The following is a 17,034-nucleotide window of genomic DNA, read 5'->3' on the forward strand; positions in this document are numbered from 1 at the left end:
GTCTCTATTTTTTTCTTTGTTTCTGCCACAGTAGGAATTATGGTAACTAGGAATTATGCAAGCTTTAGTCTGGATCCAGAACACTTAAGAAGAGATGATGCCAACCCTGAAACAACATACAGCACTACCGAATTTTGCTATAAGTTTGATTGCAACATACAGTCATTATAGTGTTCATCGTCTGTTTGAATAACCATTTTTTACCATACATCTTTGCCATATGTACATCACCTTGACATAGTCACCACTACCAGGCTACTACTAAATATACTGTAGAAACTTTAAAAGAAATTTTCTGTAAAGCTGCTTTGCAACAATTTGTATTGTGAAAAACATTCTACAATAAACTTGAACTGAATTGAACTGAACTGAATTGAATTGAATTGAATATTGTTTGTGGAACATTTGTTACCAGGAATGAAGATGAGTTCTCACAGAATGTACCTTGGGTTAAGATTGTTTGAAGGATGACATGCTAACATTGCTACTAACTTACACAACTATGCTACACTGCTACATTGCTACCTTCAACAAATTATTCTCCCCAAATTCTTTCTTATTTAAAGAAATTTAGTACATTGGTGAGCCACCCACATGACTGCTTACCCAAATATGTAACACCCACCCCCTCTCCACCAGCACTAACACATTATTTTTTTTTTTTTTTTTTTTTTTAAAAACTTAACAGCAAAAAAAGTAATTAATAGAAATTGACTGCATTATTAGTCTTTCTTTAACAATTTTGTGTACGAGTAAATACACCTCAAATCGTCATTATCTGGTGAAAAAAAATGTCTCTTTATATATGAAGAGTTCAGATGCAAAACCAGCTAAAAGCCATCTGGGTCAAAAATAAAATAATGATACTGAGTGAATGCTCCTGACACATATTATACGTCCATCAAATACTTTTACTTCAAACTCTCTAAATTCCAGCCTCAGCTCAATCAGAGGTACCAGTAAATACATAGAAACCTATACAAAGTAGCCCGAAAGAAATGCTAATTTTAAAGAAATACATCTGATGGATTTAGGTGCCTTTGCATCTGAACTCTTCATACATAATTTTTTCTGCATGACAAATTAAATATCCCAAAAGTCCCTCTGAATTGTTTTTCAATGGTGAGATATACTCTCCAATGAAAATAATGACAGTACCACTTTTCATTGTCATTGGTCATAATTGCAGTTCAATTATGATTATTAATTATTAAAAATTATTAATGTTTGTCTTAAAAGTACCTCTTTGGTGGAGTAAAAGCATCATCCACAACATCAGGATCAGGGAAGTCAACATTTTTAGGCACGATCCCCTTAGCTCAAGAACCATCAGATCCTGGGAGCACAATCAACTAAAGAATTAAAGAATATTATTCTGTTCAGTCTAAAATAATTCTCCACTGAAAGTACAACACGAAAATAATTTCTTTCTTTTTATCTACAACTTATGTTAAATGTTTTACTTTGCTCCAGGTCAGAGGCTTCACTTAGCAGTCTTGAGAATGTCATCACAGGCAAGAATGGGCGGTTCTTGAAATGGGAAACTAATGCTGATGCAAGGAGCAGCAGATTTTTTTTTTTTTTTTTTTTTTTGTCTATTTAAAAGAGATCTAACATAATTGAATATGATGGCAGAGAAGTGCAAAACAAATCACAATTCTGAAAACGAAATAACAAATTACAAACACAAATGCCAATTTAAAAAAACAAAATAGCAATTCAGAAAACACACTAACAATTTTGAAAACATTATATCAAGTCAGAAAGCACAACAACAAATTTGAAAACAAAATAACAAATCAGAAAGCACAACAACAAATTTGAAAACAAAATAACAAATCAGAAACAGTAACAAGTCAGATTCACAATGAAAATGACACAATGACAAATGACAAATTCAAAAATATAGGTCTCTGTTGAACAAAAAGGGGGTGTTTCTCAAACGTTTAATGTCATTTTCATTTCATCTTAAATATAATTCCTGATAAAGTAGCATTTATGAGTGCCTCTGTAATGTTGGGAGAGAGACAAGAGGCAAGCGGATCCATACGCAAGCTTTTATTCTTAGGACGAGACAGAGACATAGTGAAAAACAGGCAGGGTAGACAACAGCAAACATGTGTATCAAAGGCAAGACGTGGGAATAGTCCGTGTAGCAGGCGTGGGTCGATGATCGGCGAACGTAATCCAGGAGGGAAAAGCGAGGGGATAATCCGTAAAACGAGCAAGAGTCCAGAAGGCAGGTGGCGAGACAGACGAAACGAGATGGCCAGGTGAGAAAGCTAAACACAGGGAACTAGGGAACTAGGGAACGCGATACACAATGCAATAAACCACAGCGATAACCACAATAATCCGAGAGTAACAGAGGGGAAGTCTGGGGCTTATATAGGGCACCTGATTGGCCACAGGTGTTGACGCAATCAGCGCAATGGGTTATGGGAGTAGTAGTCCGGGGTGCAATGCAACAGTCTGTGTGATGTGACAAGGCGAGAGTGACATCTGGTGGTGAGTGGACCAAAGGTCACCAAACAGATTCATGACAGCTGCACACTGCTGTATACAGCTGTTACGAGGGGCACCATTCCAAAAGCGCCTCCTACTGGCAGAGAATCATTTTGCATTTTCATTAAGGCTGTTTGCTGTTTATGAACTGTCTTGATACTGTTGTATGTAACTCAATTCCAGGTTAATCAAATGTAGGGGAATTAAAGTTAAACCCAAAGTGCAGGTGTGTGGTAATGAAGGCCAGGAGTCAGCAATGTAGTCAACCGAAGAAAATTTTACTTAAGAGAATAGTTTGCAGTTTCATCAGCAGAAGCCAGCTTCAACACTCTCGACGGAGTTCGTAGGCCGCTCTGCGTACATTCTCAATACAACAGTACTTATACTCTAACAGAGGTCACTAACTACGTCATTACTTAGGTAAAATTATTCTGGTTGGTCGAAGCATAGATAAACTTAGAAAATCTCCACATATGGATGTCAAACTCAACGCATATCTATACATGATTATCTAAGCGACAAGCGAACCTGGATCAGATGCAACAGGTCGTTCCAGAGACCTATTTCTGAACAGGATGCCAATGTAGTCAGCTCTGCTGTGCTCCTAGACAAAGACACAGAGACAGATACACACACACATACAATCGAACTCTTATCCATCTTCCAAGGTTGGCTAGTCCTGGCAGGGCTCTTATCAGTATGGTTGGTTACACATCCCACTATGCGAACAGCATCAAGGAAAAGGCATACAAAATGAACTAAAGTTTACTTTAATATATGGTTAAAACTCTTAGATCTTTGTAACAGTTGTTCCGGTCACTCATGGATCTCCTAGGTCAGGGGTGGATTCCAGTGTCCACTCCTTCACAAAAGACTGTTCAACTCTTAATATTTTTTTTTATTCTTTTTTTTTATTCTTTTATTCCATGGCTCCATAGACTGCCATTTAAAAACCGGCCACAAAAAAAATGTTATCCCTGTTTCAGATCTGTAAGACTATTCCCCTAACATCAACCGTTCAGTGATTGAGCGCATTCAAAACAATGGCGGGAGACACTTGATGCATAGTGGGATGGTGATAATTTATTTAATCCTGCTGTTTAATATGTCAAAATTCAAATTAGATTAGATTAGATGCAGTTCGGTGATTGGGTGCTCCCTCTGGCCTGAAACTAACATTTGGAAACATTTGATTTCCATGAAACATGCCTAAATTGCAGCAGTGAAGACAGAAGTCTGGATAGCAACTAGCAACTAGCAACTTGAGGACATACAGCTCACATTTTGATTAGGTAAGTAAAGTAAGTAAGTAAATATTTTTATTTAAGGCTTTAAGGGGATTCTACAGTCTTTGGTAACAGTTCACGGGAACGGGCGGGAGTGGACACACACTATGTGGGCGCGGGCGGGAGTGGAACACGCAGGTTGCAGGACCAGGCGGTCCTGGTCAGAAATTCAACAGGAGCAGGCGGGTGTGGGTTTAAGAAAGCTGTCCTGCGCAGGGCTCTAACACACACTGCCAACACATATTTATGTTCAAAACAACATGTAAAAGTGAGTTTTGCATTCAATGACCCCTTTAAATATTTATTTTTTTTTTAATTAAAATTTTCATAGGAATAAAAGTCTACCTCAGCATATGCACTAAACCAGAGGTCTTCAACCCAGCTCCTGAGGACCCACTCTTCTGGAAAGTTTATTTCCATCCTGCTTCAGCACACCCTGCCTGCAATTTTCAAGCAGTCTTGAGGAGCTTAATTTGTTAAATATTATATGCTGTAGTATAAGCTATATTGTTGGAATATTAAGACAAAAACACTGTATGTTGTTTTCAAATTAATGTATGTTTCTTGCCTTGTCGGTGACGAATGATAGACCGCGTCAGAGGGAAGGGGCCGGAGTTAAGAAGAAAGCGAAAGAGAAGAGAGCGTGAGTCAGAAAATGGTAGCATTGATGTGAAAAAAGAAAGAGAATATGTATAAATAGATTAGGGTTTTTCAGAACGAAAGCCAGGTACAAATTTATAACGTTTAAGGGATGTAACAAGGACTGTCAGCTCGAAGTCCATAGTGTGTATCCCCTTGCTGTACGTTCGGGTGGACAACTCGGCCTGTGTTTAATAACCTGAACCGTTCTGTGTCGTTGGCTAAATCAGAAGACGACAACTGCAGAGCGATTATGGAAACTTTTGTTTGAGAAAACTTTAGGACGTCGCACGGAAAAACCGGATAGCGCTGTGAGCTACTAGGTGACGTTCAGAGTTCCTCCAACCCCGAGGGAGTAAAGCGTCACCGGCATCGTAGCTCCGCACCATACTATCGAGGGGTTTTCCGAGTTTGGGACGCCGCTGATAACATCATTGCAATGCATTTCGTCACCTCTGGCTCTTATCGTTGGACAGTAAACAGGGAAAGACCAACTCTGATTGAGGTACAAGTTTGTTCAGTTTTATTTTTGGAACCACTGGATCTTCAGTGATGGGCCCCAACGAATACAAGCTTGCAACGGGTGTAAAGACTGTGTTGGGTTTGGGAAAGGGTCGAATTTAAACCGCGGTCAAGTGAGCCGCCAACTGCGAACACCCGGTCAAGTGAGCCGCCATCTGGGTACCGCTGCACGTCTATTAGTGGAATTACGGTACAGAGACATGAAGCGGCCAAAAAGCTGACAAACATCAATATTTCAAAGGTTAAAAATTAAATGTGCCTGGAAACAGGGGAAAAGTATTTACAAAACGTATTTATATTGTACATTATAGAAAATACATTTATACTACATTCAAATACATTATACTGTGAAGTTTTCTGAAAAAATAAAGTTTGTTCAAATACGTTCTAACACTTAATGTTTGCTCCTTTTTTCTACATGCATTATTAAAATTTCTTCAGAGTTACCATGAACATTTCAATAAATTCTTTTTCTGAACAATCATGTCTCTATCTGTGTTCACGATGTTTTAGTGTAGAATTTGTACAGAAAATGAAAGGCAGTCACAATGCATTATATAACATATATATTGCTGCTGATCTTGTCATTTCTGATGTGTCCTTTCATAATAATAATAACGATAAAAGGCAAAATGTTTTTTTATCATTGATAAAAAAAAAAGTCTTCAGAGTTAACAGGACATTTTCTATTCATACAAAGTCTGTGACATTGCACTGACTATTCTTTCACATTTATACATGCCTTATTTAAATTCCTTCAAATGGCACAGCAAGATTTCTATTCATACTTCTTCACAATGCCCAACACTCTGTCTGTATCAAGTTTCACGAGATTTCACTCAAGATTTCTACAGAATATTGATGGCAAAGACTGTGAATGGCAAAGTCTGTGACATTGCACAGACCATTCTTTCACATTTATACATGCGTTATTTAAATTCCTTCAAATCTTACAGCAAGATTTCTATTCATACTTCTTCAGAATGCCTAAGACTCTGTCTGTATCAAGTTTCACGAGATTTCACTGAAGATTTGTACAGAAAATTAATGGCAATTTGTCACAATGCATTATATAGCATATACAGGTGCTGGTCGTATAATTAGAATATCTTCAAAAAGTAGATTTATTTCACTAATTCCATTCAAGAAGTGAAACTTGTATAATGCATACATTCATTCCACACAGACTGATATATTTCAAGTGTTTATTTCTTTTAATTTTGATGATTATAACTAACAACTAATGAAAAGCCCAAATTCAGTATCTCAGAAAATTAGAATATTGTGAAAAGGTTCAGTATTGAAGAGATGTGGTACCACACTCTAATCAGCTAATTAACTCAAAACACCTGCAAAGGCCTTTAAATGGTCTCTCAGTCTAGTTCTGTAGGCTACATAATCATGGGGAAGACTGCTGATTTGACAGTTTCCAAAAGATGACCACTGACACCTTGCACAAGGAGGGCAAGACACAAAAGGTCATTGCAAAAGAGGCTGACTGTTCACAGAGCTCTGTGTCCAAGCACATTAATAGAGAGGCGAAGGGAAGGAAAAGATGTGGTAGAAAAAATGTACAAGCAATAGGGATAATCGCACCCTGGAGAGAATTGAAACAAAACCCGTTCAAAAATATGGAGGAAATTCACAAAGAGTGGACTCCAGCTGGAGTCAGTGCTTCAAGAACCACTACACACAGACGTCTGCAAGACATGGGTTTCAGCTGTCGCATTCCTTGTGTCAAGACACTCTTGAACAACAGACAGCGTCAGAAGCGTCTCGCCTGGACTAAAGACAAAAAGGACTGGACTGCTGCTGAGTGGTCCAAAGTTATGTTCTCTGATGAAAGTAAATTTTGCATTTCCTTTGGAAATCAGGGTCCCAGAGTCTGGAGGAAGAGAGGAGAGGCACAGAATCCACGTTGCTTGAGGTCCAGTGTAAAGTTTCCACAGTCAGTGATGGTTTGGGGTGCCATGTCATCTGCTGGTGTTGCTCCACTGTGTTTTCTGAGGTCCAAGGTCAACGCAGCTGTATACCAGGACGTTTTTGAGCACTTCATGCTTCCTGCTGCTGACCAACTTTATGGAGATTCAGATTTCATTTTCCAACAGGACTTGGCACCTGCACACAGTGCCAAAGCTACCAGTACCTGGTTTAAGGACCATGGTATCCCTGTTCTTAATTGGCCAGCAAACTCGCCTGACCTTAACCCCATAGAAAATCTATGGTGTATTGTGAAGAGGAAGATGTGATATGCCAGACCCAACAATGCAGAAGAGCTGAAGGCCACTATCAGAGCAACCTGGACTCTCATAAAACCTGAGCAGTGCCACAGACTGATCGACTCCATGCCACGCCGCATTGCTGCAGTAATTCAGACAAAAGGAGCCCCAACTAAGTATTGAGTGCTGTACATGCTCATACTTTTCATGTTCATACTTTTCAGCTGGCCAAGATTTCTAAAAATCCTTTCTTTGTATTGGTCTTAAGTAATATTCTAATTTTCTAAGATACTGAATTTGGGGTTTTCATTAGTTGTCAGTTATAATCATCAAAAGTAAAAGAAATAAACACTTGAAATATATCAGTCTGTGTGTGGAATGAATGTATACATTATACAAGTTTCACTTCTTGAATGGAATTGGTGAAATAAATCAACTTTTTGAAGATATTCTAATTATATGACCAGCACCTGTATATTGTTATATTCTCTGATATATCCTTCAAAGATGTTGATGCCGATAGCTTTGTGGGCAGCACTGTCTTGGGTTTGAATCCCCACTCGGGGCCTTTCCTGATCCCACCCCCATGTCACTTCTTGTCATTTCTGACGTGTCCTTTCATAATAATAATAATGATGATAAAAGGCAAAATGTCTTTCATTATTTATCAAAAAAAGTCTTTTGAGATAACAGGAAAATTGTTGAATTTGACAGAAAATGAAAAGAAAGTCTTGGTAACACTTTACAATATGTGTACAAAAATATGCATTAATTCTTGCTTAATTAATGCACAGATAATCACGAGTTAATGTATAATTCATGATGCACTAAAGCATTTATTAATGATTCCTTCATCAGCAACAATTGAACATTCTGTATGATTCATAGATTAAGTAATAATAAATGTGTCATAATGCATTAATTTCCTTTATCACTTATTTCATTAACTAATGATGTAAATTCATATGTTAATTACCACAGTGTTCAAAGCTATGTACTTCAACTTCCAGTTGTCTGCTTTAAATACTCATTAGTTAATGATTTGCAAATGTATCATTATGTTATGACTTTACTTGTTGAGGCACAGAATTAGTAAGTAATTGTTAAGTAATATGTCATTGTGGTTATGGATTTACAATTAGTTAGTTAGTCATGTGCCTCAACAAGTAAAGTCACAATATAATGATACATTTGCAAATCATTAACTAATGAGTATTTAAAGACAACTGGAAGTTGAAGTACATAGCTTTGAACACAGTGGTAATTAACATATGAATTTAGCATGTGTTTACTAATAACAATTTAATGATAACTTAATCTATGAATCATACAGAATGTTCAATTGTTGCTGATGTAGTAATCATTAATAGATGCTTTAGTGCATCATGAATTATACATTAACTCGTGATTATCTGTGCATTAATTAAGCATGAATTAATGCATATTTTTGTACACATATTGTAAAGTGTGGTAAATTTTTTTCTTAGAGACCAGGAGACGTTTTTGGATATCTTGAAGCAGAAGTTTCTCTTTATTCAGATACTCGCTGCTCTGCACTGCAGTCTTCAAAAAGTGGTCTTACTAAGGCAGTGATACATTGTAGTTTATATACATTTAGGGGGCAGTGCTTAGATCTGGAGACAAAGCACCTTGGGTGACAACCCCAAACAAAGCATGCAAATGATGTATTCAGGTATAGCAGCCTGCACCATTTACACCAGTCCTAATCCAATCATCATAACTACTCAAAGACTGGGCAGAGGTAACGAGAGCCATTACAAACAAAAGGTGAACATCTCAGTAATCTGGCTCATTTGACTTACAATAAGAGAACAGGAACTGGCAGGAACCTCTTGCTACAAACTTTGCTTGAGAGAATCGTTTGTCTGATGTCATCTTATTTACCTTAAATGCTAAATACAATGTACTGCACCTTAGGTTTTCACGTGATGCTATGTCAGAACCTAGGATCAGCATATTTTAAACAGTTTCTTAAATTTGTAATCCTTCAAGTGTTACCAAGATTTTCTTTTCATTTTCTGTCAAATTCTAAAATTTTCCTGTTAACTCTAAAGACTTTTTTTGGATAAATAATAAAAGACATTTTGTCTTTTATCATTATTAGGGGCCAAGCACCGAAGGTGCAACGGCACCTATTGTATCCGTTGGAGTTATTATTCTTCCTCTTCCGCCGCAAGTCTATGGCAGCCCATAGAACCGCTTGTGGGAAAGTTGTATAATTTTGCACACTGATAGAGGACAGTCCAAACATTAACCATAGCAAGTTTGGAGTCTCTAACTCAAACTCTCTAGCGCCGCCACTTGTTCAAACTTTCAAAAGATTTATGCTAATAACGTTTGAACCGTAAGCCACACAACAAAAATTCTTTCTTCCTCTGATTCCTTGGCTTATGCCGAGTCGAATGGACACCAAAATTCAAAAATCGCAAGGTTTAGTTTTTTCGCTATTCTCAATTGTTCGTAAAACCTTCTTTTTCGAACTCGTCCTAGACTGTTCATATGATTTGCACCAAATTTGACTCGGATCATCCTCGGACCATGCTGTCAAAAAGTTATGAATTTTGCTTCGATACACGAAACCGTTTTCGTTTAGCGCATCAACAAATTTGCTGGAAAGTTGCCAAGCTACATCTGAGGCTGTATCTCTGCAAAGCCTTGACATATTGACAGCAAATTTTATATGTGCTATTATCACCACACCCTGACCATGCCACATCAATTCAGAAGTAATACACCATTTATTAAACATTAATAATGAAATTTTCAAAAATGCTAATAACTTGTGATTGCATTAGCCTAATGTAATAAAACTGGTCTCAAAATATTCCTTGGGTCATGCCGACAACATACATACCAATTGTACCATACTTGGCCGAACTTCCTTTCCGCCATTTTGATTAATGTACAAAACCTACTTGTTCGTACTCCTCCTAGACTGCTGATCGGATTTTCACCAAAATTGAGTCAGATCATCTTCGGACTGTCCTGACTCAAAGTTATGGATTTCGTGTTGATAGAGTAAACCGTTTTCGTACAGCGCCACTGCAGATTTTAGGCTTGATGCCAAAATGATTCTGAGGCTGTATCTCTGTAAAGCTTTGGCATAATGACACCAAAATTTGTGTGTCATTGTCACCTCACACAGAACACATCACATCAATTTGAAAACAGCACCACCTATTGGTCAAAAGTGATAAGCCATTAAATTATAATTATTGGTTGTATTTATGACTTTTCAGCCATTTCAACTGATATCATCCTAAAATGACTTTAGTTACTCATTGTTACAGTCGGTCTGTTCCTCCTTGCCATGCTTAGCTCCTCATTCTGCCTCTGTTGTGCTTGGCCCCGCAATTGCTGCTTGCAGCTATATTTATTATTATTCTTATTATTATGAAAGGACACGTCAGAAATGACAAGAAGTGACATGGGGGTGGGATCAGGAAAGGCCCCAAGTAGGGATTCGAACCCAAGACAGTGCTGCCCACAAAGCTATCGGCATCAACATCTTTGAAGGATATATAAGAGAATATAACAATATATGTGCTATATAATGCATTGTGACAAATTGCCATTAATTTTCTGTACAAATCTTCAGTGAAATCTCATGAAACTTGATACAGACAGAGTGTTGGGCATTCTGAAGAAGTATGAATAGAAATCTTGCTGTGAGATTTGAAGGAATTTAAAAAAATAAATGTAAAAGAATTTATAAATGTCAAAAGAAAAGTGGTCAGTACAGACAATGTCACAGACTGCCATTCACAGACTTTGCCATTAATACAGAAATTTGAAGAAGTATGAATAGAAATCTTGACAGAGTCTTGCATTCTGAAGAAGTTAAATATTTTGCTGTGAGATTTGAAGGAATTTAAATAATGCATGTATAAATGTGAAAGAGTGGTCAGTGCAATGTCAGACTTTGCCATTAATTTTCTGTACAAATCTTCACTGAAATCTCATGAAACTTGATACAGACAGAGTGTTGGGCATTGTGAAGAAGTATGAATAGAAATCTTGCTGTGAGATTTGAAGGAATTTAAAAAATGAATTTATAAATGTAAAAGAATGGTCAGTGCAATGTCACAGACTTTGCCATTCACAGACTTTGCCATTAATTTTCTGTAGAAATCTTGAGTGAAATCTCGTGAAACTTGATACAGACAGAGTGTTGGGCATTGTGAAGAAGTCTGAATATAAAATCTTGCTGTGAGATTTGAAGGAATTTAAATAATGCATGTATAAATGTGAAAGAATAGTCAGTGCAATGTCACAGACTTTGCCATTAATTTTCTGTACAAATCTTCAGTGAAATCTCGTGAAACTTGATACAGACAGAGTGTTGGGCATTGTGAAGAAGTATGAATAGAAATCTTGCTGTGAGATTTGAAGGAATTTAAATAATGCATGTATAAATGTGAAAGAATGGTCAGTGCAATGTCACAGACTTTGCCATTTTCTGTACAAATCTTCACTGAAATGTCATGAAACTTGATACAGACAGAGTGTTGGGCATTGTGAAGAAGTCTGAATAGAAATCTTGCTGTGAGATTTGAAGGAATTTAAATAATGCATGTATAAATGTGAAAGAATAGTCAGTGCAATGTCACAGACTTTGTATGAATAGAAAATGTCCTGTTAACTCTGAAGACTTTTTTTGATAAATGATAAAAAAACATTTTGCCTTTTATCGTTATTATTATTATGAAAGGACACATCAGAAATGACAAGAAGCAGCAATATATATGTTATATAATGCATTGTGACAGACTGCCTTTCATTTTCTGTACAAATTCTACACTAAAACATCGTGAACACAGATAGAGACATGATTGTTCAGAAAAAGAATTTATTGAAATGTTCATGGTAACTCTGAAGAAATTTTAATAATGCATGTAGAAAAAAGGAACAAACATTAAGTGTTAGAATGTATTTGAACAAACTTTATTTTTTCAGAAAACTTCACAGTATAATGTATTTGAATGTAATATAAGTGTATCTTCTATAATGTACAATATAAATACGTTTTGTAAATACTTTTCCCCTGTTTTCGGGCACATTTAATTTTTAACCTTTGAAATATAGATGTTCGTCAGCTTTTTGGCCGCTTCGTGTCTCTGTACCGTAATTCTGCTAATAGACGTGCAGCAAACCCAGATGGCGGCTCACTTGACCGGGTGTTCGCAGGTGGCGGCTCACTTGACCTACAGGTACTTAATCATTGGTTGAATTATTGGGAAACTTGTAGTGTAGAGGGCATGTAAAAAGGAGAAGTTAACCCATTGTGGGGTCTACACCTGTTCTCATTATTTTTAGATAGGTTATAGTTTTTCAATCACAGTTGTTCATTTCCCCCCAAAGTAACCTATATAGTAGGTAGGGAAACCTTAAAGATAGACTGTCAAAAGAAAAACACAGTAAGTGAAACGAACTCACGGCGCTGTCTCTATAAAAAGGGATAAAAAAGCGCTACATATATATATAGACAGATATATATATATATAGATAGATAGATAGATATCAGAGGTCGCGTTAACCGAAAATTGTCTGTCATTGATGCAGGGTCCGAAATTAACACTCGCCACTCGCCAAATGCGAGCAAATTCTCTGTCTGGCGAGTTAAATTTAAAGCGCCATCCGCCACATGGCGAGTAAATCTTTTCACCAGTAATGTTAATCAGTATCAGTCTCGCGGATCTCTGTGATGCTCCCCCGCCCCCGTCTGCATGCGACGTACCGAAGCGTAACTGTGCGTCCACACCGCCGCCGGCGAGAGCGTCAAAGTGGCCGGAAGTCATTCATTTTCAATGTGAGCCGGCGGCGAGCTCCGGCGAGAAGCGGCGCAGCGCGTTTTGGACGGTGTTGGACGGTGTCTGCACAAGATCAAAATGCTTGTTTGCTTTGCGGCCGCTTTAAATACAAGACCAAGCGTTCTATCGTCAGAGCGTCAACGAATCTTTCTACAGCGCGAATTTTGACGCTCTCGCCGGCGGCGGTGTGAACGCAAACGCGAGCACCGCACTCACGTCATTTCTGTCTATCCCACACTCAACGTAGCGGTAGTTTCGTGCTAGTGGCGAGATGTGGCGGTTTTTAACTGGAGCCAGCCAGCCAAAGACTGCGTCAGAAGCAGGAGGCCAGATTTCATGGACAAAGAAAACAAGTAGTCTGACTAGATCAGATAGTTCGTTAAAAACATTTCCAAGTTATAATAAAAAATCTAAAATGACCAAAAAGTTGTTTTTCTTATTGATGTTTTAATTGTCACTCCTCTCTGTCCGGAGCACACATAATATACAGAATAACGTGCTTTGGATATATCTGTGTTAAATCGTTCAGAATTTTGGCAGGTAAAAAATAAGCTTGGCCGGTTGATTTTTTAATCCACCGGCCAACTTGGCCGGTGTGTCAAAAACTTAATTTCGGTCCCTGTTGATGGAATTACAGATTACACTGAGGGTGATCTATTGTAAAATGTACCTGTAATTCCCACCCCTGTCCAGTTGGTGGTGAGTACATTCCAGCCTGGCAGCTGGATTCCATTGGATTCAATGATGTCATCATCTAGCTCAGTTCAGTTCAAATAGTATACAATATTGTTTGAAGAAAAAGTGTCCCTATCTCGGAAAAAGTGTTTCTATCTCAGAACCTGTCTCCGGCGGAGCAGAATTATGATGTCAGCAATAGAGAACTACTGGCCATCAAACTAGCCCTGGAGGAGTGGTGCCACTGGTTGGAGAGGTCTAATCATCCATTCACCATTATCACTGATCACAAAAATCTCCAATACTTTTGTGAAGCGAGACGTCTCAACCCCAGACAAGCACGTTGGGCATTATTCTTCACACGTTTCAACTTCAAGATCACCTATCGACCCGGTTCCAAGAACATTTCTACTGGCGCTCTCTCACGGCAGTTTTCCTCAGATCACCCTGCTGAACCTGAACCCATCATCCCCTCCAACCTAATCATCAGCCCCATCCTCTGGGAGCAGGACGATGCCATCAGGCAAGCCACCCTCCAGGAGCCCGCTCCACCGGAATGTCCCAGAAGGGAAGATCTTTGTACCTCGATCTCAAAGACTAACCCTTGTGGGCACAGCTCATCAGTCTCCGGGCTCTGGACACCCAGGTAGCCAACGGACCTTCTCGCTCCTTCAAACCCGATACTGGTGGCCCAATATGCGTCGTGATACCATCAGGTACATCCAGAGCTTCTCTGTCTGTGCTATGTCTACCTCTCCCCATCAACTTCCCACAGGAAAACTGGTACCACTACCCATTCCACAGAGGCCCAATGGCCCAATGGCCAGACAGAGAGAAAGATCCAAGAGCTGGGACGTTACCTCCGGTAACATACTGTCACAAGGACCAGCACAGCTGGAGCAGGTTCCTCCCGTGGGCAGAGTACACACAGAACTCTCTCCGCCAAGATACCACCGGTTTAACACCCTTCCAGTGCGTACTTGGTTACCAGCCTCCACTGTTCCCCTGGATGGGGGAACCTTCCCATGTTCCAGCTGTTGACCACTGGTTTCGGGAGAGCGAGAGAGTGTGAGACTCAGCTCATCACCATCTCCAGCGGGCAGTTCGACAACACAAGAGGTTTGCTGACGTCAGAAGAAGACCTGCACCCGCTTACCAACCTGTGGATCAGGTCTGGTTATCCACCCATGACCTTTGTCTACGTCAGCCCTGCCGCAAGCTGAGTCCCCGCTATATTGGCCCGTTCAAGATCCTGAGGCGGATCAATGATGTCACCTTCCAGCTTCAGCTCCCTCCAAGGAACCGCATACACCCCACTTTCCATGTGTCACTCCTTAAACCCTTTTAACCCTCTGCCACAGAAACCCCAGGAGCTGAAATGGAACCTCCTCCTCCAGAAGTCCTTCCATCTACACGGTTCACGAGATCTTGGACTCATGGCGTCGAGGGGGCCACCTAGAATACCTCGTGGACTGGGAGGGGTACGGACCCGAGGAACGGTCCTGGGTACCCAGAGATGACATCCTAGATCCCACCTTACTTTTGGACTTTCACCGGAGTCACCCGGATCGTCCTGCCCCTCGCGGCCGTGGTCACCCTTGGCGTTGTGTAAGGGCGTCAGGAGCTGCCCCTGGAGGAGGGGGTAGTGTCAGGCATTCACCACAGCCACCTCCATCTGCCACACCTCTGGTAGCACCGCCCACTCGTTCATCATCACCCGAATTCTAATCTGTTACGCCTGATCCTTATTGAGCCACACCCTATATAAGAGACACTCGCACACACACTCATTGTCTGGTCTACCGTTCACATGCTAGCTTCCTAGGTCTCTATGCTGTTTCCACGTGGCTTTCTACATTGTGCTCTGGCGTTTGCCGTGGCTCAATACCCGGACTCTGTGACATCTCAACCTTGCAACGACATTCAGTTAAGAACTCTTTATTCTGCCTTTTCTTCATGTTGTTCATCGAACAAGCTTGTCAATAAAACATTGGATTGGATTGCTACTCACCTCTCGTCTCCATCTCAGTGTGTGCGTTTGTGACAATTAGAGGCTGGTTTATACATAATAATATTCGGCTAGTTTTGGACTTGCTAAAGTATAATCAGGAAATTGAGGATGATGGAGTTATTTTATTTCTAGACTTTTACAAAGCTTTTGATATGTTAGAGCATTCCTTTTATTTTTAAGTGTTTGCAAATGTATGGATTTGGAGAGTTTTTGTAAGGTTATTTTATACAAAAACTAATAGTTCAGTTGCCCTACCAACAGGTACTTCACCTAGATTTGATATCAAGAGGGGAGTTAAACAAGGCTGCCCCATCTCGCCTTCATTGTTTATTTTGGCAACAGAGATGTTGGCCCTCCTTATTAGAAATTCAAAAATTGAAAGCTTGTTTGAACAGGACCTTGTGATTAGTCAATTGGCAGAAGACACCACACTATTTTTAAAATCTTGATCAGATTCCTAAAGCAATTGAGATATATGAGTTAATAATTTTTAAAAATTTTCAGGTTTAAAACTTAATATTTGCAAATGTGAGATTATTACCATACATGAATGCCCCCTTAAAACTGCATATAATATTTCAATTAAGTCAAGTGTCAAATATTTAGGCATACACATTTATAAAGATGAGATCATGATGGAAAAGCAAAATGTTTGGGACAGATGGAATGAATGTAGAGGTAGACTTGATGCATGGACGCAGCGGGATTTGTCAATTTTTGGTAGAATTTATTTAACTAAAATGAAGAGTTTGGCTAGGTGTATCTATCCTGCATTTTGTCTTTCTATTTCAAATAAAGCTATTAATACCATTAACCAAATTAACTTCAACTTTATATGGAGAAAACATGTACATTATATTAAGAGAGTGCAACTTATACAAGACTATGAAAATGGTAGATTGCAAGCCTTCGATTTTTCTTGTATAAATGGTATGTGAAAGGTTAAATGACTCAAAATTTTTATAAAGAATGAAAATAATTTGTGGTTTTGTATTCCCAGAGGTTTATTTAGAAAGCTGGGTGGAATTGATTTCCTACTAAGATGTGACTTTACTTTTTCCAGATTACCAATCAAATTATCTGGCTTTCATTAACAAATTTTGCTGTATTGGAAATTATATAATCACAATTTCACTCCACACAGAACCCCGATGTTACGGATCTGGTCGGTGAGCGTTCTCAGTGTATCCTGTGTCTAGTTTCCTTTTGTTTTGCCTTCTTTTTCCCTGCCTTGTGACCTAGCCTAGTTATTTAGTTTTGTCAGTCTCGCCGCCTGCCTATTGTAACTCTCACCTGTCTGACCATTCTCCTGCCTCGCCCTTTGGATAACGTTCGCCGTGGATCGA

The 17,034-nt window shown here is 39.1% G+C and overlaps 1 protein-coding gene across 1 annotated transcript in view; it reads right to left on the reverse strand.

The window, feature by feature from the left end:
* LOC127154215 (SLAM family member 9) overlaps window positions 1–17,034 on the reverse strand; it is an 80,055-nt gene that overhangs the window by 29,792 nt on the left and 33,229 nt on the right. The window contains exons 1-2 of the mRNA XM_051095624.1: window positions 1,464–1,515; window positions 1,243–1,352 (exon numbers count right to left, since the gene is read on the reverse strand). Coding sequence (XP_050951581.1) covers window positions 1,243–1,330 — 88 coding nt within the window. The 5' untranslated portion in view covers window positions 1,331–1,352; window positions 1,464–1,515. Of the gene's footprint in view, window positions 1–1,242; window positions 1,353–1,463 lie in introns of the transcript that reaches the window.

The sequence above is a fragment of the Labeo rohita genome, chromosome 22 (genome assembly GCF_022985175.1).
Source record: "Labeo rohita strain BAU-BD-2019 chromosome 22, IGBB_LRoh.1.0, whole genome shotgun sequence".
In the NCBI taxonomy this organism is placed as follows: Eukaryota; Metazoa; Chordata; class Actinopteri; order Cypriniformes; family Cyprinidae; genus Labeo; species Labeo rohita.